General features: G+C 45.7%; 1 protein-coding gene across 1 annotated transcript; it reads right to left on the bottom strand.

Annotated features, from left to right (window-relative positions):
* Positions 1–2,624: 2,624 nt before the first annotated feature.
* On the bottom strand, positions 2,625–20,291 carry LOC119396342 (gastric triacylglycerol lipase-like). The gene is made up of 9 exons (XM_037663525.2): positions 20,124–20,291; positions 18,692–18,896; positions 17,770–17,881; positions 16,563–16,713; positions 12,486–12,578; positions 11,328–11,486; positions 6,158–6,229; positions 3,798–3,866; positions 2,625–2,929 (listed from the first exon to the last, which is right to left on the bottom strand). The coding sequence occupies exons 1-9, from the start codon at positions 20,289–20,291 to the stop codon at positions 2,633–2,635; spliced, it is 1,326 nt and encodes a 441-aa protein (XP_037519453.2). The 3' UTR covers positions 2,625–2,632.

The raw sequence follows: 20,291 nt of genomic DNA, 5'->3' as shown, positions 1-20,291 counted from the left end.
TAACAAAACAAATCATGATCTTAAATGGAAACAATGTCCTGAGTGGTTGCTGTTCTAAGTGCAAAAGCTAGTGCTAATAATATTGTTCAATAAAAAAAAAGGAGTAGTGGTTGGTTTTGTAGTGTGCCTTAAATGTATGCTTTGTGCAAGTGTTTCTTGTGTTTTTTTTTTTGCCACTACACCTTCTTTCCTTTGCACCAGCGGTGAGACAAGGTGTCGGTCACTTAGTTTTTCTCGGTGCCGCAATGTTTAGTGGCCTGCTTTTGTTGGGCCAGTTTTTGACGGAAATAGAGGTTAGATGAAGTGGTACCTCGTTAATGTGGTCATACTGTATGTGTTTCTTGCCATTTGTTCCTGTCTTTTTTTTTGGGGGGGGGTTCTCAAAAAAAAAATTTATACAGTAGTCAGAAGTATCTAGGAATTCTTTCAATTTCACACCAAATTTGTCACTGCCATTAGACAAAGCACAATAATTTGAAAAATCAAGAATGAGAGTGCAGACTATTTTTATATTGTACTATAAATTTTATCACGTCTTCAAGAAATAGATCCTTTATTCAGAAGCTTTTGCAGATACACATCATTGACATGGTATCTAGAAAGCCCGTTCTCAAGAGCTTGCAGGCATGTCAAATTTCGACGCGTGTTTCGGTGTAATGGTTGACGCATTGCTCTCTATTTAGATTGTGGTTGCATGCAAGCAGTTAACCACTGTTAACTTCACCTTTATGCTAAGGCACATCTCAGTTAAAAATACTCGCGAATGTACACTCTCACATTCTGTACGTTTCAAATGGGGAGGCTCTCCCCACATCCTCAGGCCACAGTCACTGTTTCATAAATGCAGCGCACATAAAAACTTGTTGCTTCATTCATTTTCCTTTGTAGTTCGAGTATGCGTTTGCTGCTGCACACAAATTAACGCACGGCAACTACGATCACAGCCCTACATGTTGCCAAGCTCAAACCAGTGGTGGTTTGTTGTCGACGTACTGAAGAGACTCTACAAATTGATAAATGACAGCCCTCTTCTTTGGTGACATCAGGGCTTAAAGTCAGGGGGACCCCGGCCTCCCCTCCAATTTTTAAGGAGGGGCTCGCCCCCCCCCCCCCCTTCGGCAGGTCAACTGTAGCACTACGGCACCCATTTGACAAGCTCTAGAGTTGACATTTTTTTTTGGCAGTAGTGCTTTGTGCAGAGAGATTATAACTCTCCAATTTTTTGAATAATGATTTAATCGCAATTCTTCGGTTGATGGGGCATCAGCAAAAAAAAGAAAGAAACAGGTGTCATCGTACTGCTGGATGCCCAGGGTCATCTGCACAACTAGTATGCACATAACGAAAGAAATCACGCACATTGTATACACTTTTTCGTGTGCATACTAGTTGTGCAGACGGCCCTGTAGCACAATGTGCGAACCGTAATCTGCTGTCCGGCGTACATACTTCCCATTGGACCTGCCAAGCGAGCTCACAATGTAAAGCGAATACATTACTTGTAGCCTTGAGATAAATGCGACAAGACTTTTGGGCACTCATGAGCCGCTGACATACATCTCGCATTTGACGCCTCCTGTGACGAGTGTCAGGTGCAAGGGCGACCACGTGCATTTCGGCGAAGTGGCAACAGAAAGAAATGCTGAGTGCAATAGGGTGAAATTCGAAAATTATTTTTTTTTTTTCATAAAATAAAAAATGATTTGATTAGACTTTCTTCATTACTTAGCAATGAAGTCTTCTATCAAATGCCACATCATGGGAAATTTTGCTTGGACCGCATCAGTACAAAAGATACGGACAAATATGCAATAAATCGCACAACTAAAGAGAACCTCTATAGTAGCGCAAGCGCTGTTTCGAAGCTCAACTCACAAAAATAGATTTTATATACATTTTTTTATTAGGCACAGTTTAACAAAAGCAAGGGTCTTGAAAATTTTTTTCAAGCAAAAATGTTTTGCCACAATACCCCATTGGGTGTAGGAAAAAGGTATAAATTTTATCAGCAAAATCTGCGATGTGAGAGTGCCATGTTTGGGACACTTGACATGGAATGACCTATATATATATGTGGGGGGGGGGTCGCTGCCCTATGAGGACTCCCCCCCCCCCCCTCCGATGAAGGGAGACTTTAAGCCCTGGGCGACATGCAACTGCATTTTAACCCATGGACTGTTTAAACACACCAGTCCGACATGATTGAATTTCGGCTTCCCACTCAAAATGCAGAAAGGAGAGCAATGCCAGGAAAATTAGGCTTGACATATCGGGTTCTCTTGGCTTTCTATGCTGTACATGGAGTGGAATTAAGAGATGGAAACAGGAGTGGGAGGGGGGAGAGAATGACCAACTGTATGCACATAATGGAGTGAAGTCATTGCCGGGTCATTGCTTTTTCTGCTTCCTTCGTTAAGAACTGGTGAACTGGATGACAAGTGAAACTTGCATGTGACGCAACTACATGCATAATATAGCGGAACAAAACAAGGACAGAGAAAGAAGCACACAGGACGACCGCTAGCGGTCGTCCTGTGTGCTTCTTTCTCTTTCCTTGTTTTGTTCCGCTATATTATGTATTTAAGTCAAGACCAACTAGCCCAAATTTCAGCTTTAACTGCAACTACATGCGTCACACATGCACAGTGTTTCGATTGACACTCATTGAGGGCAGCTGTTGACGCTGCTCCTGCGAGTATTCCTTCATCATGTATAGAATCTTCCTGTACAGGTGGTTCTTAGCTTTGATGCTCCACACGAAGTCTATGTGCGTGAAGTTGCGCGCTGGCACCTTGTAGCTAAGCACCAGGTTTGGCAGACGCTTCTCGAGGTGCCTCACGTCCGTTGGACGGGCCAACATGTCTCCGGCACTCCAGTAGAGGGCCACTGGGGCAGTGACCTTGGTGAGGTCGTACGCTGGTGGGCGTTTCTGCGAGTTCCAATTTTCCAAAATCATCCACAAGAACAAGAAAGTGTTTACTTGCATAATATCAGCACTAGCTGTTAGGTAATGATTTCTACTTAACTGTTAGTTGGCTATCAAGGCCTAGAGAAAGTTCTAGCTTAAGGAACGCTAAGTAGCATGGGTATCAGCAGGTTTTTGTCTTGGGGGTGTGCAAACCCATGTTGCATCGGGATGGGGGTGGCGGAAGCACTGATGTGGCTTGGGTAGGGGCAACTGGTGGTGTGGCTTGGGGGTGGGGGGGAGTCTAGTGCCCCTTTTGCATCCCCCTGCTGATGCCCATGCTAAATAGGAAGGCTTTATACCTTTCTGCAATAGCAAGTGATCACTTTAGTTGCCAGAGGAGGCTGGGAGCCACGATAAAAAGGCACAAACACTAAAGACTTGTGGAACCGCTGCCTTGAAGTTCTTATACCAGCTGGCTCTGACGTCATTGTGTTTGACAGTGTCTACTCGTTTCTGTGCAATTGCTTGTTTGTATAGAGAATAATCTCATGGCACTCTTAGATTTTCACCCCTTAGGGCTTACTTTCTTCGTACATCATTTATCCACTTTCTTCATTCAATTTCTTTTATACATGCAGTACTTTCAGGCAACAGCACCATATGCATATCAGCATAGCACATAGCATACCTGAGAGGCATGTATTGGTCACCTAGTGCCAGTAGTTAGTCAGGTGGTGCTTAGGGGGGCCAGGATAGGGAAGCCCAGCCCTAGCCTGGCCCTCCGATGTATTTGTTAATAACAGAAATGTAAGTAATTCCTGTTAGCAGATATACATTGGAAATTTGACTTTTTCTGTGGTGTTGTCAAGACTAATAAATGTACTCATACCTGCCCGTAGATCTTCATGTTCTTCAGTGGCCCCCAATCGAACATTTGACAGCGGTTGTCTCTTATGATCTGAAATTACGGAAAGTGGATTGTAATGCATCCTCGCGTCAGTTGTGTCATCTCCGATGATTCAGCACTTGATGACTAGAGGCTGTGGCTTTATAGGCACATCGTCCAGAGTGCCCGCGAACGGGCCGCCAAGCCGACGTGGGACTAGCCGGGTGGCGCGGGGTCTCCCCTACGTCTTCTCTGGACCCAAATAATGTTTGCATCATCATCATCATCATCATCATCATCATCATCATAATCTTTTACAGAGAAGCTGTTTACTCAGCCTAGAATATAGTAAAAAATATATTGTAGTACCCACTAGTGCAGCTACACAGAATCACTTGAAAGTGTCATGTATGTTTGCCTATTCGCTGCGATATCGGGCCGTAGGTGGTAGCACCGTCGGCGCGTTTGTGTGGATAGGCGGTCGGCGGCGCGTATACAAATGTACGCAGCGGCGCTCCGCCGTAGGCGGTTTGAGTCGATTGTCGGCGAATAAAGCGTGTTGACTGCAACCTAATGGTGATATATACGCATTCCATTGCCACAATAATGCACGAAACCGGCTTAACGTTCTTACTGGTGTGAGAGAAGCGCAATCTGCCAATCTAACGGGTACTGGCCTTCGGTCACATTTGTGTTTTGCACTGTGCTTGACGTTTTTTCTTGCTTTATTTGCACGTGCATAAATTGTGCTTTGCAATTATACCACAATATAAATAGTGTTGCTCGACTGAGCCAATTATGTATTTACTTCTTGTATTAGCAGCTACAAAAAAAAAGAGAGCCTGTATTTCTGCGTAATTAGATTAATTAGAACTTTGTGCACTCTGCTTTTCTTTTTGCATGAATACGCGTACTGCTACAGAAATGCGTGACTTCAGGTCTTTTTTGCCGTTAACCGGCCTCAGCAGACGCTAGTTCATGCTTTTTGGTATCACAAGGATTTCCATATCACCAACATTTCACGAGATGGTGTCGCTAAAATTCTGCATTCACACCTCGACGTTTAGTACTTTTTTTCGTATAGGACGACGCCAAATGCACTATGTGGTGTTCTTGAACGACGAATTGGTACTCGCATTGAAATGATTTTCGCGAATGGACGTTACGATAGTTAGACCTAGCGCCATACTGCAGGACACGTGCATGCACTCGCTTATTAGACTACACATAAGTCTCGTAAGGCTAAATGGTTATGTATATCGTGTAGGCATACGTACAAGCATTTGATACTGTGCTAGCACAAAGGAACAAGCTGTAATCTGAGGACGTGCATGACGTACGCACACATGCGAACACGGTGTGGCTAGCAGACGACGCAAGGAGCCATCCACACCGTGGGGTTTCGTCCGCTCGCCGCTAAGTGCCGACTCAGCTCGATCTCGCGGCCAATAGTGTCCTTTTGGAACTAAATTATTTACCGAACTAAAATATTGAGGGAACAAAGGTATTGCTGATGTGTTCTGTGGCCTGCCTAAGTATTTGTGCGGGTTGAGCATGCGTCTTTCCTTTGATCAGCCCGTCGTATTGAGCAGGGGCGTAGCCAAGGGGGGGGTTGGGGGGGGTTCAAACCCCCCCCGAAATTTTTCAGTTTTGCTTGCGTATATAGGCATGCACACATACAAACGCACGCACGAACGTACATAAAGTATGGTTGAACCCCCCCCGAAAAAAATTTCTGGCTACGCCCCTGGTATTGAGGTCTAGGTTAAAAAAGGCGGTGCACTCCGGGCTGCACAGGTTGCAAAAGATGAAGCGTGCACCCTTGTAATATCTGCGCCGTTTCCAAGGGTTTAGTGAGCCGGGGGTTCTGGAAGCTTCGTATGTCACTGTCTCCACCGGCATCCCCGAATTCCGCACGACTGATGTTGCGCAGCTTGCGCTATCTTAAAGAAGCGAGGAGCAGCTAAATGCGTTTGCTCACTGCTGCTTGGGGGGCTCATCTCGCCAGCGTTGTGAAAGACAATGTTCAAGGCTCATCAGTGAATTAGCTTTGTGCAACCTCACATTGCTCGTCAATTTAATTATCAGAAATGTTTGCTACGCTGTGTGTGTATATATATAGCCGATAAAACTACGAGCCTTTTATGTCTCTTGTATGTATTGCCATCACTGTCAGTGCTCCGCCTTTCAGACCAAGCTATAGTGCCCTTTTTCGTTAAGTTCCGGCCAGCTCCGTCGTTATCTGCACTGCTACACCGGTCTAGTAGCATAAGAGGTCGCGATGTGTCTTTGCCGTCATAAAGGTTGTGGCAAATGGCAATAGAGCACATGACACGGGAAACAAACAAGGCTACATGACCTACCTGTGCGAAGTGGTAGATGTTGCGTACCGATGATCCGGCCGGGTTATTAAACATGTAAACTGGAAACCTCGTCTGGGTATAAAAATGCAGAACAGTGAGAAGAAATAATTGCAAATACCTCTATGCAAAGGTATCTCAGTGACGGAAATTAGACCGTTCGGGCTTCCAATGTGTCAAGCAGAGTAATGAAAAATATCGGTGCTTTTGTTTTAATGGTACTGCAGCTAGCGACGACACTCGATGCTTCTTGGTAACTAAAGCAGAAGGTGATAAAGCTGCCGTCATTTACTTTGCAGGTTAGAGGGACCCTGCAACACTTTTTCAGCATGGTCGGGAAATGCTGCCGATCGGTAGTCGAGGCTCCTTAGAACACGGAGCCAAACATTATAGCCGCACTATACGGCCTGGAATTTACAATCTGTTTTCAAAGGCAGCTAGAAATCGTTCCCTCTTCTTTCTACAACTGATGCCATATACCCAGATGACCGCGCCATATACCAAAATTCACGGCCATTGGCTGATTTGAGCATCGTGGGCTGCATAGTTACTGTGGCCGCCGCGGGAGGCCGCCAAATGTCCGCTCGCGCTAGAGTTCTGTATATGCTACCTTTAGGTAGCAGAGTTGCGCATCTATCTTCCAAACGCTGCTAGCAACCGTGCATTGCAGTGACGCCCGGGCCAATTTCTGTATTTTTCGACGCCGCCGCTGCAGCGAACTCAATTAACACTGGTCATCGATAGTCAATGTTTATCACTGGTATTCGACACACCAGATATGTTCACCAGCGACACGGTAGGTATGTTGCCTGCAAAAACGCAGTGCGACTTCACGTATGCCATTCCAATAATTCCGTATGTTTCCGTAAGAATCTTACGGAAATATATGGAAAATATGTGGAAGATATACGGAAAACATATGGATTCAGTATGGAAATATATGGAGTTATTGGAATGGCATACGGAACGTTTCAGTAGAGGCATATATGCTGTTGTTGCTAGCCAGACCTATGCGCAACTCTGCTACCTAAAGGTAGCATATACAGTAACTCTAGCTCGCGCTAGAGTCACTGGAAAATTTTAGAGTACCGCAAAGGTAAGCTGCACGCAGGCAACATTGGGCGGCCGGCGGCCATTTCCCTTCCAGACTGTCCGGCGCGTTGCTAGCGTGTGTTGAGAAGTGACTGACGTTTTCGCCTCGATGCCGTGTTACGCTCGTCGGAACTGCAATATGTGTGTGTGTTTCTTCAAGAGGATATTATAAGTGATTACGAGTCATCGACAGTTATGAATCGACTACGCGGTAAGCGGTGTAACTAACGAAACGTGCGGCAAATGTTGCCATGTGCTCACGAACTGTTCATGGCTTCATCGGTCTCTTTTCATATCACAGCCGGGTGTGTTCGCTAGCTCCGGAGCTGTAAACATAGTTGCATTAGCGCAGTGACTTCGTGCGAGATGCCATTTACTTCGACACTTGGTGATATCTTGACTGTTAGCGCTAGCTCTGCAGTCGGTGTTCAGGTTCACTTCATAGCGCACTATAGAACATTATCGATCAACATCGAGAACATTCAACATTACGTCCTTTGACTGATCGCTGACGCATACCTTGCTTGCGCACCGTGCTTGCTGTTCAACTGGGTGTTATGTGTAATAGAAGTGTGTGTACGGTAATTGGAAGTTGTGCGTGACGTATTTATGAGCTCGGTTCGGAACGCCACCAGCCGAAGGTTCGGAACGCCACCAGCCGAACGTACGGGCGAATCAGCGTGCGGTAGGTAAGGTGCATCTTATTTTGCGAATACGTTGTCTTTTCCTAACAGATACGTAGAAAATAGGCCATCAAAAATGATTGCTGACATGACTAATTGTTTAATTTCCTTTTTTTTGCCTCCTTAATATTCCCGACGTTGCAGTGCATTTGCAAATATTTTGCTGTGTTCCGACAAACATTTTTTTACGTTGCCAGCGCGTAAACAGCTGGGGTTCGGTTTCTGCACTGCTTTTAATTTCAACTTTTTTTTTTTCATATTGCACTCTTATAATACTTCCTCGGCACAGTGACTTATGTTCTTTTGATCAGAAATAGCACGTCCCGGAAATTTTTAAAGCGCATGCTACTGCAATGTATATAGACCTAGGGCTCGCATGAAATCGATTCCCTCAATAAGTGGGATATGCCGAATTTTTTTCTTTTTTTCTGCTGTGACCATTTCTCACCCACTAAACAGTATTGTAAGGGTACGCTCGGCGCAATGCAGCATTAGCAACATTTCTTTTGCAAAAAATTTAAAAATGCGCTTAATAACATTGCCTTACACCAAGTTATCAACAGAGTTCCACGCTTCTGTTTTGCGCAATGACAAATGATCATGCCACAATTGCCTTCAAGGTATACCAGTAAACATTTATTATTTTAATAAATCTTCGATTTCGCTCTCGTGCGTGACATGCTTATAACTCGAAATGAATGCACAATCTATTCAACAGATCGAGATATAAACAGCCGAGCAAATAGAAAGGTATCTGGTATGTATTTTTCAGTATCGCTGAACACAGCGAACAGAAAAGGTGAAGTATCCTGTCGCATGAGATCTTTCCCAGCAAAGTTTGTGTAGTTCACTGCAGAAAGGAGTGTTCTTCGAGGGGGGGGCGAATTCATTCCGGCCAACTATGCAGACACGTGGAACGACGCTCTTTGATGTTAATTCTTCCCGCACGGAATGCAAAAATAAACGAGATTCCCAGATTACGTTCGGTTGCTGGTGAGCTATTCTCTGGCACCTGCATGACGCGTTTAAAAAAGGGACGAAATACTTCTATGGACCGTGATACTGCTAAATGTCCGGCCACGCTTTGCGTTCAACGCGCCTGCACCCAAAGCGCTTGGAAGGGATATGGCGGTGAGAGGTCACGTGATGCGAGGAAGCCAATCGCGTCGGCGGCGGCGCGCGGAAAACAGATGCGATACTCTGAACATTTTCCAGTGACTCTAGTTCGCGCGCTCGCGGATGGCTCGCGGTGGTGGTGAAAAACTTTATTTTTGAGAAGGCCAAAAGGTAAAAAAATACATTTAAAAAAATTAAAAAGCAGCGTTGTGGGCGGCCTTCAGGCTGCCGGTTGTGGCGTCCAGGCCGTGCCTAGCCGCGACGTCCTCCGCCCAAGTCACCAGCCGAAGTTGGAGATCCGGCCTGGTGCTGGACAAAGCAGCCTCCCACTGCTGCGGACTTCTTAAGTGCCAAGAGGCAGGGGGCAAGTGTGCCGGACATGAGAAAAAGATATGATCATAATTGGCGTTGGAGCTGCCACATAAGCGGCAGGCCGGCGAGTACGTCCCGGGGTGGAAGAGGGCAAGACGTGCGGGAGTAAGGAAGGTGTGGGCCTGCAGTTGGCGCCACAAGTGTTGGTGATGCTGGGAAAGGGATTTGTGCGGTGGGGGCAAAGTGAGGCGAGAGAGGCGGTAGTGCAGCGTGATATCGTGGTACGTGAGGAGCGCGTCGCGCGTGGCCATTCCCGGCGGGGGCGGGCTTGCTCGGTCAGTCGAATCGCGAGCGATGTCATCTGGGTACCTGCTCACGCGGGTCATCCTGGCAACGAGGTGGCTCGCGGTCACACTGTAGGTAAATCGCGCGTTCGAAAAAAAAAGTGCTCAAGGTGATGACTCGCGCGTGACGCAACTTCTTTCCCCCGTGCCACCCCTCCCTGCTTCTTCCAGCGCGCTCGTCGGAAAATTTTTGCGGAGGTCGATTTGTGAGGTAATAAAACTCCTTTAATGAAGCCATTCTATGGTTACTTTGAAAAGTGTTGCAGGGCCCCTTTAATGTACGTGAGTGGAATCTACTTGCTGGACAATGTCCGTTGTAGGAGAAAGCGGAACATTCAGCCTAATATATTACGTTTTTCAGCGTCATTGCTACCATTAAACACACAAACGCTCTCTGTCTCTCTCTTTCTCTGGTCTACGCATGAGCTTGACGTGCTTTAGCTTTCGACAATAATTTGAATATACCGGAAAACTTATTTCTCTTTCCCTGCGACTGAAACACCTATCCTGCAACCAGGGGCGTAGCCAGAAATTTTTTTCGGGGGGGGGGGGGGGTTCAACCATATTTTATGTATGTTCGTGCGTGCGTTTGTATGTGCGCGTGTATATATACGCCAGCAAAACTGAAAAATTTCGGGAGGGGGGGGGGTGTTTGAACCCCCCCCCCCCCCTCCCGGCTACGCGCCTGCCTGCAACTATCAAAGGCAGACCACAGTGTGTGTGCCGAATAATGTTCGCGCCCCGCCACGGTGGTCTAGTGGTTACGGCGCTCGACTGCTGACCCGAAGGTCGCGGGATCGAATCCCGGCCACGGCGGCTGCATTTTCGATGGAGGCGAAAATGTTCGAGGCCCGTGTACTTAGATTTAGCTGCACGTTAAAGAACCCCGGATAGTCGAAATTTCCGGAGCCCTCCACTACGGCGCCCCTCATAATCATATCGTGGTTTTGGGACGTTAAACCCCAGATATTATTATTATTATTATTAATGTTCGTGGGATATTCTTTTGTAAGTGCGTGGTCGAATAATTTAAAATGTCAAGTGAAATTAAAGCGAAATAGTGGCAGCATATGGCTGGCCATTTCCTGATGCGTAATGGCTGAAAATACTTCGCATGGCGATTCCAATTCCCAACGGTTAGCGTACTGCAGACCAGTTGAACTAATAACTAGCCCGCAAGATGGTCTTATTGCATCCAATTGCCACACCCCAATCACGTCCACCATGGGCGTGCTCAGGGTTCTGAATTAGGGGAGCAAAGCCTTGCCGCAGCGCATCCCTCCCCCTTTGTCGAGTCCGAAAGAAAAGAAGCTTAAAAGGAAGCAAATGATGTGCCGCTTACAGCGGCCTGCCTTTGGTCCCCGCCTTTTCGGGGCTAAAGGTGGGAAAAAAACCCTTCGTCAAAAAAAAAAAAAACATCGTGAAAAACCTGCGTGGCCGTAACCCTGCTCTTCGAATAATGACGGGGCAGGTCCATCAAAGAAATAGGCTGTCTTGACGCCCCCTTGGATGAATATAAGAGTCGTTACGTCTAAGTTAGAAAAATCTGCTCTGTTTTTTTTTTTTGTTCTTCTTCTTCTCGTGGTCTCAAGGGATTCATTTCTCCATAAAAAGCCACTCGCTTACCTTGTCCATTTCAGTGGGGAATCCTCCATTGAAAAGTTTGAAGGCTGCTTTGCAAACTGGACCTTGTTTTGAACATCCACATTCGCCTTCCTTTATTTGCTCGAAAACGGGCCCACTATTTGCCAGAAAGGCACCGCGTAGCGTCATTTGGAGAAGACCCTGAAATGGGAATTCCGCGAAAATTCAAGTTCTTGGCCCGGTCAATTCACATTAAGGCCCAGCGGATTACTACCGTAATTGCGTAAAACTGTGACAAAATGGCTTCGCTGAAGTCATACTCGCAAATCAATAGTTTATTTCGGAGCGGTTTCATGAATCACACATGCATCAGTTTAACCTTTAGATGCGTCTCAATTGTGCCGTTTAAACAGTGCAGTTTACACTGAGTGTATATACTGCACTAAAAACAGTTTGCTCGTACACTTAGCTTAAACTGCATCACTTAGTGCAATTTGCATAAGGACATGTGACATTATTTTTAGTGTGGGGGGGGGGGGGGAGCGTTGTGTGATATAATGTGTTTTCATTGATAGCATGTTTATGTTGCATAAGCGACACGTAGAAAATTCAGATGAAAGGAAAAAAAATTGTTACCCATCCATGCATTGGCTGCAAGAAAACGCATGAGAGTTTCTCTGAGATAAAGTTTCTCGGCTGAAAAATATTCATCCTGCTGCAGGGGCGTAGCCAAGGGGAGGGGGGGGGGGGTTGGGGGGTACAACTCCCCCCCCCCCCCCCCGAAAATTTTCAGTTTTGCTTGCGTCCAGGCACGCACACATACAAACGCACGCACGAACATACATAAAGTATGGGTGAATTAACCCCTCCCCCCCTCCCCCGAAAAAAATTTCTGGCTACGCCCCTGTCCTGCTGTAGGTCTGGGATTCGGATCCGGGACCAACGTCTGATTCCGCAAACCTGATTTGCCGGAGAATAAATATGTGCGACGTAATAGTGAACTAATATCAAGCAATTCAGTCATGGTACATGTAAAACGAAAACAGTCAATAGCTGTGCACTTGCCGATGTGTTTGAATCGTGCGCGATACGTTGGTCGGTATCATATGAAAGCAGTGTACGAGGGAAACGTCGCGTAATAAAGAACAAACAACGTAATCCTCGACGTAATGCGTTTGGTGTAGATCACACAATACTCACATTTAAGAAGTCTGCGAACGGTACCACCTCGCTCACCTCCGATGTCATGTGACCCAGATAGGCCACCGGTGCAATGGCGTTGAAAAGACGAACCTAAATTAAACAAAACAAAAAAATGTGTCGAAATTATAAGCTATGATTTTCATTGTAGGCAAATAACTGAATACTTTTAGGAAATGTACTCGCTTTAATAATTAAGGTAATGGTGTGTTCCCTAACGTGAATACTTATTGCAGGGAGGAAAATTGCGCTGATTTTATTTCCTATGCTTTTTTTTTTATAGGGAACGGAACTGTTAGCTAATGGCTCCTGCATCTGCTGCATGCTCTAGCGCCACCGCACGTGTATAGCCGGTAACTTGCTGACATGTACAGTACGGCCCACTGTTAAAGGGAACACTCGAATGAGCACCCCTCATATTTCATACCTCTTAACTACAAGTGGTTGCGCTAACATTGTTCGTGCACGGCACTAGTCTATTAAAAGGAGTCAGAACTATCAACCACTATAGTAGTTTTATGCAAATCTAAACCACTGTGCTTTTCGAAGAAGGTGAAATCCGGACGTACCCTGGACGCAAGTGTTCCCTTTAATAGTGGACCCGTCTGTACAACGACGTCGTACGACGGCCACGTCTTCGATGAACCGAAATTATATCTTCGCATTGTCGCCCATTTCTAGTTATCTTCACAGCTATTCTGATTCTCACTACCTCTCACTATTATCTATCACGTACCAGATTAGCCCTGGATATTTTTAATGGATTTTTAGGAAATATTTAGTTCGCCTCTACAGATGCCGTACCTAGAACACATGGGTTTGTGAGCGTACGTCCGCAGTACATATTTTTTAAAATCTCATGGCGAAGAACTTGCCTCAAAACTTTATTCCACTACGTGTGCGCCTTTAACATCGGCAGTGAAAGTATGTGATAATGTAAGCGGACGAACGAAGCAAAGAGAGTCATGATCTTTAAAAATAAACTGCAACGCGCTATTGTAGTTAAATACTTTACCATATATGCAGCTGGAGGTATTATGCGCTTAACTCACATTGCCTGCCTCGCACGGGGACAGTTGACAACGATGGTTAAATAAATTGCGTCACAGGAACAAAGGGGATGACGAGAGCGAAGATTATCCGACTACGTAAGCCGATGAAAGAGCCAAATAAAGGTGTTCGTTATATAGACAAAAGGCAGAAACGCGACTGTATAATACAGTCCAGCCGTGGCGAAATCCCTTAGCATTTGTAGCTGTAGCAGGCATTTTCTATTATAGTCTCGCATGTGAACAGTGGGCGACGACGATTGGGTATATTCAGAAGCAGAAACAAAGATGACGCAATTGCAGCGATGAGCACCTACCACGTACGCTCTAAGGGAAAAAAGAAAACAAACGTACCTGCTACCCTTTCCGGTGATTCCTGACTTGCCACGTACATTACTCTCTTTAAAGAGACACATTAACTCTCTTTTGAATCTCACGACTCTCCGAAGAGAGTATAATGATCTGCAAAGAGAGTCACTTGTCTCCTTAAAGAGAGTCACATACGTGGCAAGTCAGGAATCACAAAAAAAAAATCACAGCATATCCACGGAGTGAATGATGATGAGTGGGCGAAGCTGCGGAGGTTCATCGGTAAACCGTGAATCTTCCGTGAATTCTGCCCAGTACATCATCACCGGCGTGAGATCGGGCGCGTTTATACTAAAGGTTCGATGAGAGTTATGACGACTTGCAGCTCACTTTAATTTTACATGTACGCTGTGAATTTTCATTGTTTAGAAAACCATTGCTTTAGAAAACATCTGGCGTCTTTCGTTAAGCAGCTGGCGTCTTTTCGTTTTGCTTTAGAAACATCTGACGTCTTTTCGTTTTGCTTTTAGAAAACATCTGGCGTCTTTGGTTGGTTTATTTCATCAATCAACGGCGTTTTGAACAAACTTTTTATTGTTTAATCACGCACAGGAGAAATCTCACCAGGCACTACCTTGGAGGTAAACAATGGCTGCTAATGGGAATGAGAGACAGAAGAAGTCGGCTTTTAGCTAACACTTACACTTCTGCTTCTACTAACGTTTCCTACTGGAACATGCCAATGGCTGCTAATGGGGAATGAGAGACAGAAGAATTCGGCTTTTAGTTGACGCGCACGCTGCGAATTTTTTATTGTTCAACAACGCACAGGATAAATCTCCCACCGGCACCACCTTGGAGGTCAAGATCTGGTACTAGCGTTACGACTGGTTACGCACTACGAGGGACGAACGGGTGCCGCTTTAAGGAGCTTCGCCCCTAAAAGAGTGAAAGGGCTCTTTTTTTCTTTGGGTGTATGCGTCTATGAAGACGTCGCACCTCTTCTCGCTATCACACTTTCCTTCATAGTTGCGCATATTTTCACTGTACAAAATAATTAAACTGGTTTTTTCAACTCCCCTTCGTATTTGAGTGAAGTTTTTTATTATAATCAAAACATTTTCATGAATGGGAAAATTCATTGAATTTCCGCTTATTTTGTGATGATTATTTGCTTGTTAGCTCGGTAGCATCTGGCAACTCTGAGTACGACATACACGTTATCATATAAAATTACAAAAGACGAAATACATATTACCGTGGAACGTTAACGTCTTTTTTTAAGCGCATAGTTTGTGGGGATCCCGGCCACTACGGCCGCATTGCGAAGGAGGCGAAATGTGAGACCACCCGTGTACCTCGATTTAGGCACACGTTATAAAGAACCATGACGGCGTATAACACAGCTCGCGAACAGGGAAAAAGGGACAGAGTAGAAAAACAGTGCTTTTTTAACACGAAAGTGTTTTGTGCCGGGGTCCACCAAGACTTCAGTGACGTATTTCCGTCACGGAAATGACGTCGAAAAAATTTACACGTTCAGATGGCAAAGAAAAAAAGTTCCGTCAACGGGCATCGAGCCCACGACCGCTCGGTCCGCAACAACAGATGCCGGGAACGATATCCACTGGCTGCGCCATGGTTACAGACTCTAGAGGCCTTAGAAACGCGCTTTTTATATCTACCACTCTTCCGGTCGGCGGGGTAGTGTTGCCCTCTGGGATCAGTAAAGTAATTCGTCATTACTGTGGCCTCTGCGATTAACACCTGCAACGCGTTACACGACAATCCCATTCGGATAGCATCACGTTAATCCAAACCAAAAATAGCTCTGCGACGCGCGCCTGCCTCACCTGGCTGTTACACCGCGTTCTCCGCTCACGCGCTCGCCCCGAGAAAAATCGCGGCCGGGGGGGGGGGGGGGGGCGGTACGACGCGCTTTGCGTTTCCTTCTAGTCCAGCCCAGGTCCAGCCGTGGTGTTCAATCACAGTTTAACATGCCGCGGGATGGCGACCAAGTTCTGCGTCCAATATGCGGCGCTCTTCTCGCTATCACACCTCGTTCTCTGATTACGCTTTCACCGTTAACTACTACAGCTACCACAAGGTTTTGTGTAATCATTTAAAATGGACGTTAGTAGTCGGGATGGAGATGTACCACCAATCATCAAAGTGGGTGCATCCACGTTTAACGGTGCTGTAGCTGCCAGACATGAATATACATTGTGCAAACTCTCTTATATCAATGTACAGTAAACATTCAGTTACTTCTGTAAGGGCACGCTTTACTTTCGTGCACGCTGTGTTATACGCCGTCGCGAACTAAAACCAAGTCTCCCTAGCTTCTACACTTGTTAAAGAACCCCATGGGTCGAAATTACCCCCCCCCCTTTTCCCCTCCCCACTTCAGCGTGCGTGATAATCACGTCGTGGTTTTGTCACCTAAAGCCCACTAACCCCCCCCCCCCCCCCCCCAAAAAAAAAGGAAGTCTGTATGAAGCCTATCGTGCTTACTCCCGTAAAACCAACGCTACCAACGCTGGCTAACGTGGCTAATATTAGCTATTATGTTTCTCCATTAATTGCTTCGGACAGTTTTCCTGAGGGATATTTGTTGCGAAGTTTTGTAACAATCTCACTGCTTCGTGACCGTGCACAAAACAAGAAAATATATAAGGTAGAAATCAGTGATGGTGTTAAAATTTCTGTTAATGTTCACCTTCTGGTTGTAGCGTGGTTTCGACGCCAGCAAGCCAAACATTATGAGACTCCCTTGAGACCAACCCACATATAGCAAAGAACTCTGCCTGGTCCTTTTCAGAATGAAGTCTATTTGGTCTGGTAGGTCGAAGTTGATCATTTCGTCGAAGCTGCAAGAATGGCAAGGACGGGAGAAATCAATTTGGAAAGTGGTTTATGTAGTGTTAGCAGACACTATATTCTTCTTATTCTTCGGTATACGCACGATTATAGGCACGGAGTATATTTTCCAGCACGGGAAGAAAGAGCTTAAAGATGGAGCAGAGAAGTCGGGACAATGAGAACGCAGTGAGAGCGTTCTTAGTGTCCCGATTTTTCTTTTCCTCTCCTCCATCTTTAAGTTTTTCGTTCAAGCGCTGCTTCCTTCAAGGGGTGCTTTTACAAGGCTCTTTCATTGTACCTCAGAAATTTTCATACGTTCGCTTAGGCAGAAAGAGGTACGGTGGAATATGAGGCAGGCGGACGCAGTTGCTTGCGTTAGGGAACACATCAGTGCAATAATATTTTATCGTCACAAAAAGCTTCATCAGTGTTACACTTCACGATGAATGCATTTGACTGTATGGTCAGTACTCGAATCTGCGTGGGGAACAACTGACACCGCAACCCGTGATGCGCACGCGCATAGGCGTGTGATCGGGAAGGGGGGAGGAGGGCAGTGGGCGGCCGGCTGCTCCTCCGTAATCGTCTGAGGGTTGCGCCATGTCCTGTCACTGTTTAAAGCGCAAGGTTATAACCATGCAGGTTTTTGACGGTAATGGCAGCGGAGGACCATTGATGTTGCATTCGATGAACTGTCTTACTGCCTCCCACCTTCACCCCTCGAAAGCCGGGGACCAGAGGCAGGCCATTGTGATAAGCACGTCATCGGTTCATTTTCATATTTGCATCAGTTAAGAAGTTTGTGTTCTTTTTTCGGACTCGACCAACAGGAGGGGGAGGAGCGCTGCGGTGCGACTTCACGCCCCCCCCCCCCCTTAAATGAAGAACACTGCGCACGCCTATGCACACACGCAAACTGCTACAATTACATAGCCGCGATAGCGCCTCCAAAATCTCCGGCGTGGTGCGTTAAGTAAAACCTGAAATTTGATGCTCATTCGTGCTCTTTCTCTCTCTTTCTTCTATGTAGAATTTTTTTTTTAAATACTGGAGCGCTAGCTTACCTGAAATCCCAGTATCTTGTCTGCCATTTCAGTAGGTACTCGTGGCTTGAGTATATGGTACCTCTGACGTTTCCCAACCATACATCAAAACCGTTGTCTGCTAGGATGAAACCTGAGACACACAGGAGCCAATGTAATTAGAATATCTGGGGTTTTACATGCCAATACCACGGTTTGATTATGGGGCACGCTGTAGGGGAGGGTTCCGGAAAATTTGACCTTCTCGTGTTGTTTAACGTGCACTGACATCGCACAGTACACGGGCCTCTAGCATTCCGCCTGCATCGAAGTGCGACCGGGATCGAAATCGCGACCTTCAGGTCAGCAGCCGAGCATCGTAACTACTGGCATGGCATGGCAAGAACTTTGTTATGGTCCAGAGAAACTACGGCCCGAGGGCAAAGCCCCCAGGCTAAGTCGGTGGCTCCGCCCACGTAGGCACCGGTATAGGCCAAAGGCTTTCCCGATGTTCCACCGAAGCGGACATATATATAGGAACCAAGTCGCAAAACATATGAACAGTCTTCCTGAACATGGTTCTTAAAATGCCATAAATTGAGCCGTGCCATAAATGAGCCATAAAGTGAGCTATAAACTGAGCCGTAAACTGAGCTATCTTTACTTCTTCAAGCACATATTTTTGTGCTTTAGTAAGCACTGTTAATAAGCCTGACCAACGATGGTCCAGCAGAAGAAGATTGTGCAAACGAACACGCGCATCTCTGCTTCACCATAACCGTGTTTTCTTTTCTTTCTTTTTTTTTTTTTCGTATAATATGCACACAGTAGAATCGCGGCAATGAGAAATCGGAGGTAATTAGACCAATAGTGTATACAGAGGGTTATTGCACTTGGAATGATCAAAGATGAAATGGTTAAACACAATACAGTACGCAGTGCTGCGAGCCTCCGGTCACCTTACCAAGGCTTTGATCCGGCAGGTTGACCACGTAATCAGCGCTGCTGCTCAGAAGCCCAGTCATGAGGAAGGCGACCGGTTTACTTATGCCATTAACACGCGGCTCGTTGCGTCCTCGGGGTATTCGTTGTATCATGAGGATGTAAGCGTCTCTGGTCGTGACATTGTATTCTTCTACGGGGTAGCCGCTGCTGGTGATCAACTGTGACTGGAATAGTTCAACAGGAATTTCCGTGAGCGCATGCAACAATCTGTCAGCCCGTATTTTAATATAGGCTGCTTTATGGATGGTTTTCGGTGCCGCCATATTAGGCTGTTATCATTGCCGTTTTGGATCGTTAACAACTAAAAGAACAGTGCTATCCCTCTTAAAAAGAAGGTAGTAGTGCTTGCTAACTTCGGGTAGTAACTGTTTGTCACGTATGTTACTACCCTGCAGTTAATAACAGTTACTACCCTAGCCGTTAGTAACTGTAGGTAGTAAAACAAAGGTTGTAAGAAAAAAGTAGGAATCATTATTAACGTGGTAATAACGGTGAAACAATTAAGGCCAACATTAAGACAAACGTCGGGTAATTATGCACGAAGGGTCATGAGTGAGAAAAACACAAATACGTAACTACTTCGTAACGCGGCGCTTACTTCTAAGCGAGTTCAGAAGCATTTATGGGCGTACCTTCGGAAAACACATTTTGTACTAGTGATCTCCTGCGTTTTAGGATGAATAATGATAAATATTGACCTATAATTCTATAACCTACTATATGATTATGCGTGCTCGGAGACGTAACACAAGACTGTTAATCAACCATAGTAAAAAAAAGACAAAACAATATGTCATGTCTATTTTCCGTAAAACGGCCGAGACAAGGTGCTAAGCTGTGGTGTTTTGCTTAATCCATGGACAATTTCTTCGCCTGTTCCCGCTTAAAAATGATATGTCGAGATGATTCCAGCTATAACTGGTATTAACTATAGTCGGATACAACTTAAGAAGTCCGGAGAGGCCCCGCCTAGAGAACCGAAGCGCCGCAGCCGATCCCTTCCGCGACTAAAAGAATAGTCCCTCTAATTCATTCGGCAACATTCTCCGAAGGCGGGGTCACCGGCCGTCCGTCTCATGACGTCAGTCTGGAGTGTGCGCCCGTTGGTGCGAAGCTGAGAAGTGGACAGTTCATGAATGCAACATAAGGGGGTCATTAAAGGGTCCATTATCTCCAAAATCTCCAAAAGCTTTACTAGCTGCTGGCTTGAAAAGGGATGTCACGAAGGTATAGTAGAATACGCTGGAAACCAGTGAATACATACGTTTCTTAAGTGTTTACTAACTTTTTAAAGAGTGTATACAGCTATATACGTTAGGGTAAGTGCTATATATAACACTCATAAGTATTATACATAACACTATTTTTTAAAATCAAATAGGCGTACTTACGACGTTTTGGTAGTTGTTTTTTATTAAAGTAAGCCTAGGCTTAGACGATGGGCGTTGAAGCGCAGCCTTATGCGATGGAATCAAAGGAGTTAATTTGGGCAAGGTGTCTGCCAGCGAAAGGAAAGTGACGAAGAGTGGTACAGGGCAAAGTGATCTTGCTCGCCACAT

This window comes from Rhipicephalus sanguineus, chromosome 6 (assembly GCF_013339695.2).
Source record: "Rhipicephalus sanguineus isolate Rsan-2018 chromosome 6, BIME_Rsan_1.4, whole genome shotgun sequence".
Lineage (NCBI taxonomy): Eukaryota > Metazoa > Arthropoda > Arachnida > Ixodida > Ixodidae > Rhipicephalus > Rhipicephalus sanguineus.
The sequence above is the reverse complement of the archived record's forward strand: the minus strand, read 5'-3'. Positions and strand labels throughout refer to the sequence as shown.

Bases quoted from the DNA above. Each gene is read 5' to 3' on its own strand.
- LOC119396342 (XM_037663525.2), bottom strand. From the start codon at position 20,291: ATGTGGCGAGCAAGATCACTTTGCCCTGTACCACTCTTCGTCACTTTC. The intron at 16,714-17,769 runs GTAAGCTAGCGC...CCATTCTTGCAG, and splicing joins ACAAGATACTGGGATTTCAG to CTTCGACGAAATGATCAACT. The intron at 12,579-16,562 runs GTGAACATTAAC...TGTTTAATTTAG, and splicing joins AACCACGCTACAACCAGAAG to GTTCGTCTTTTCAACGCCAT.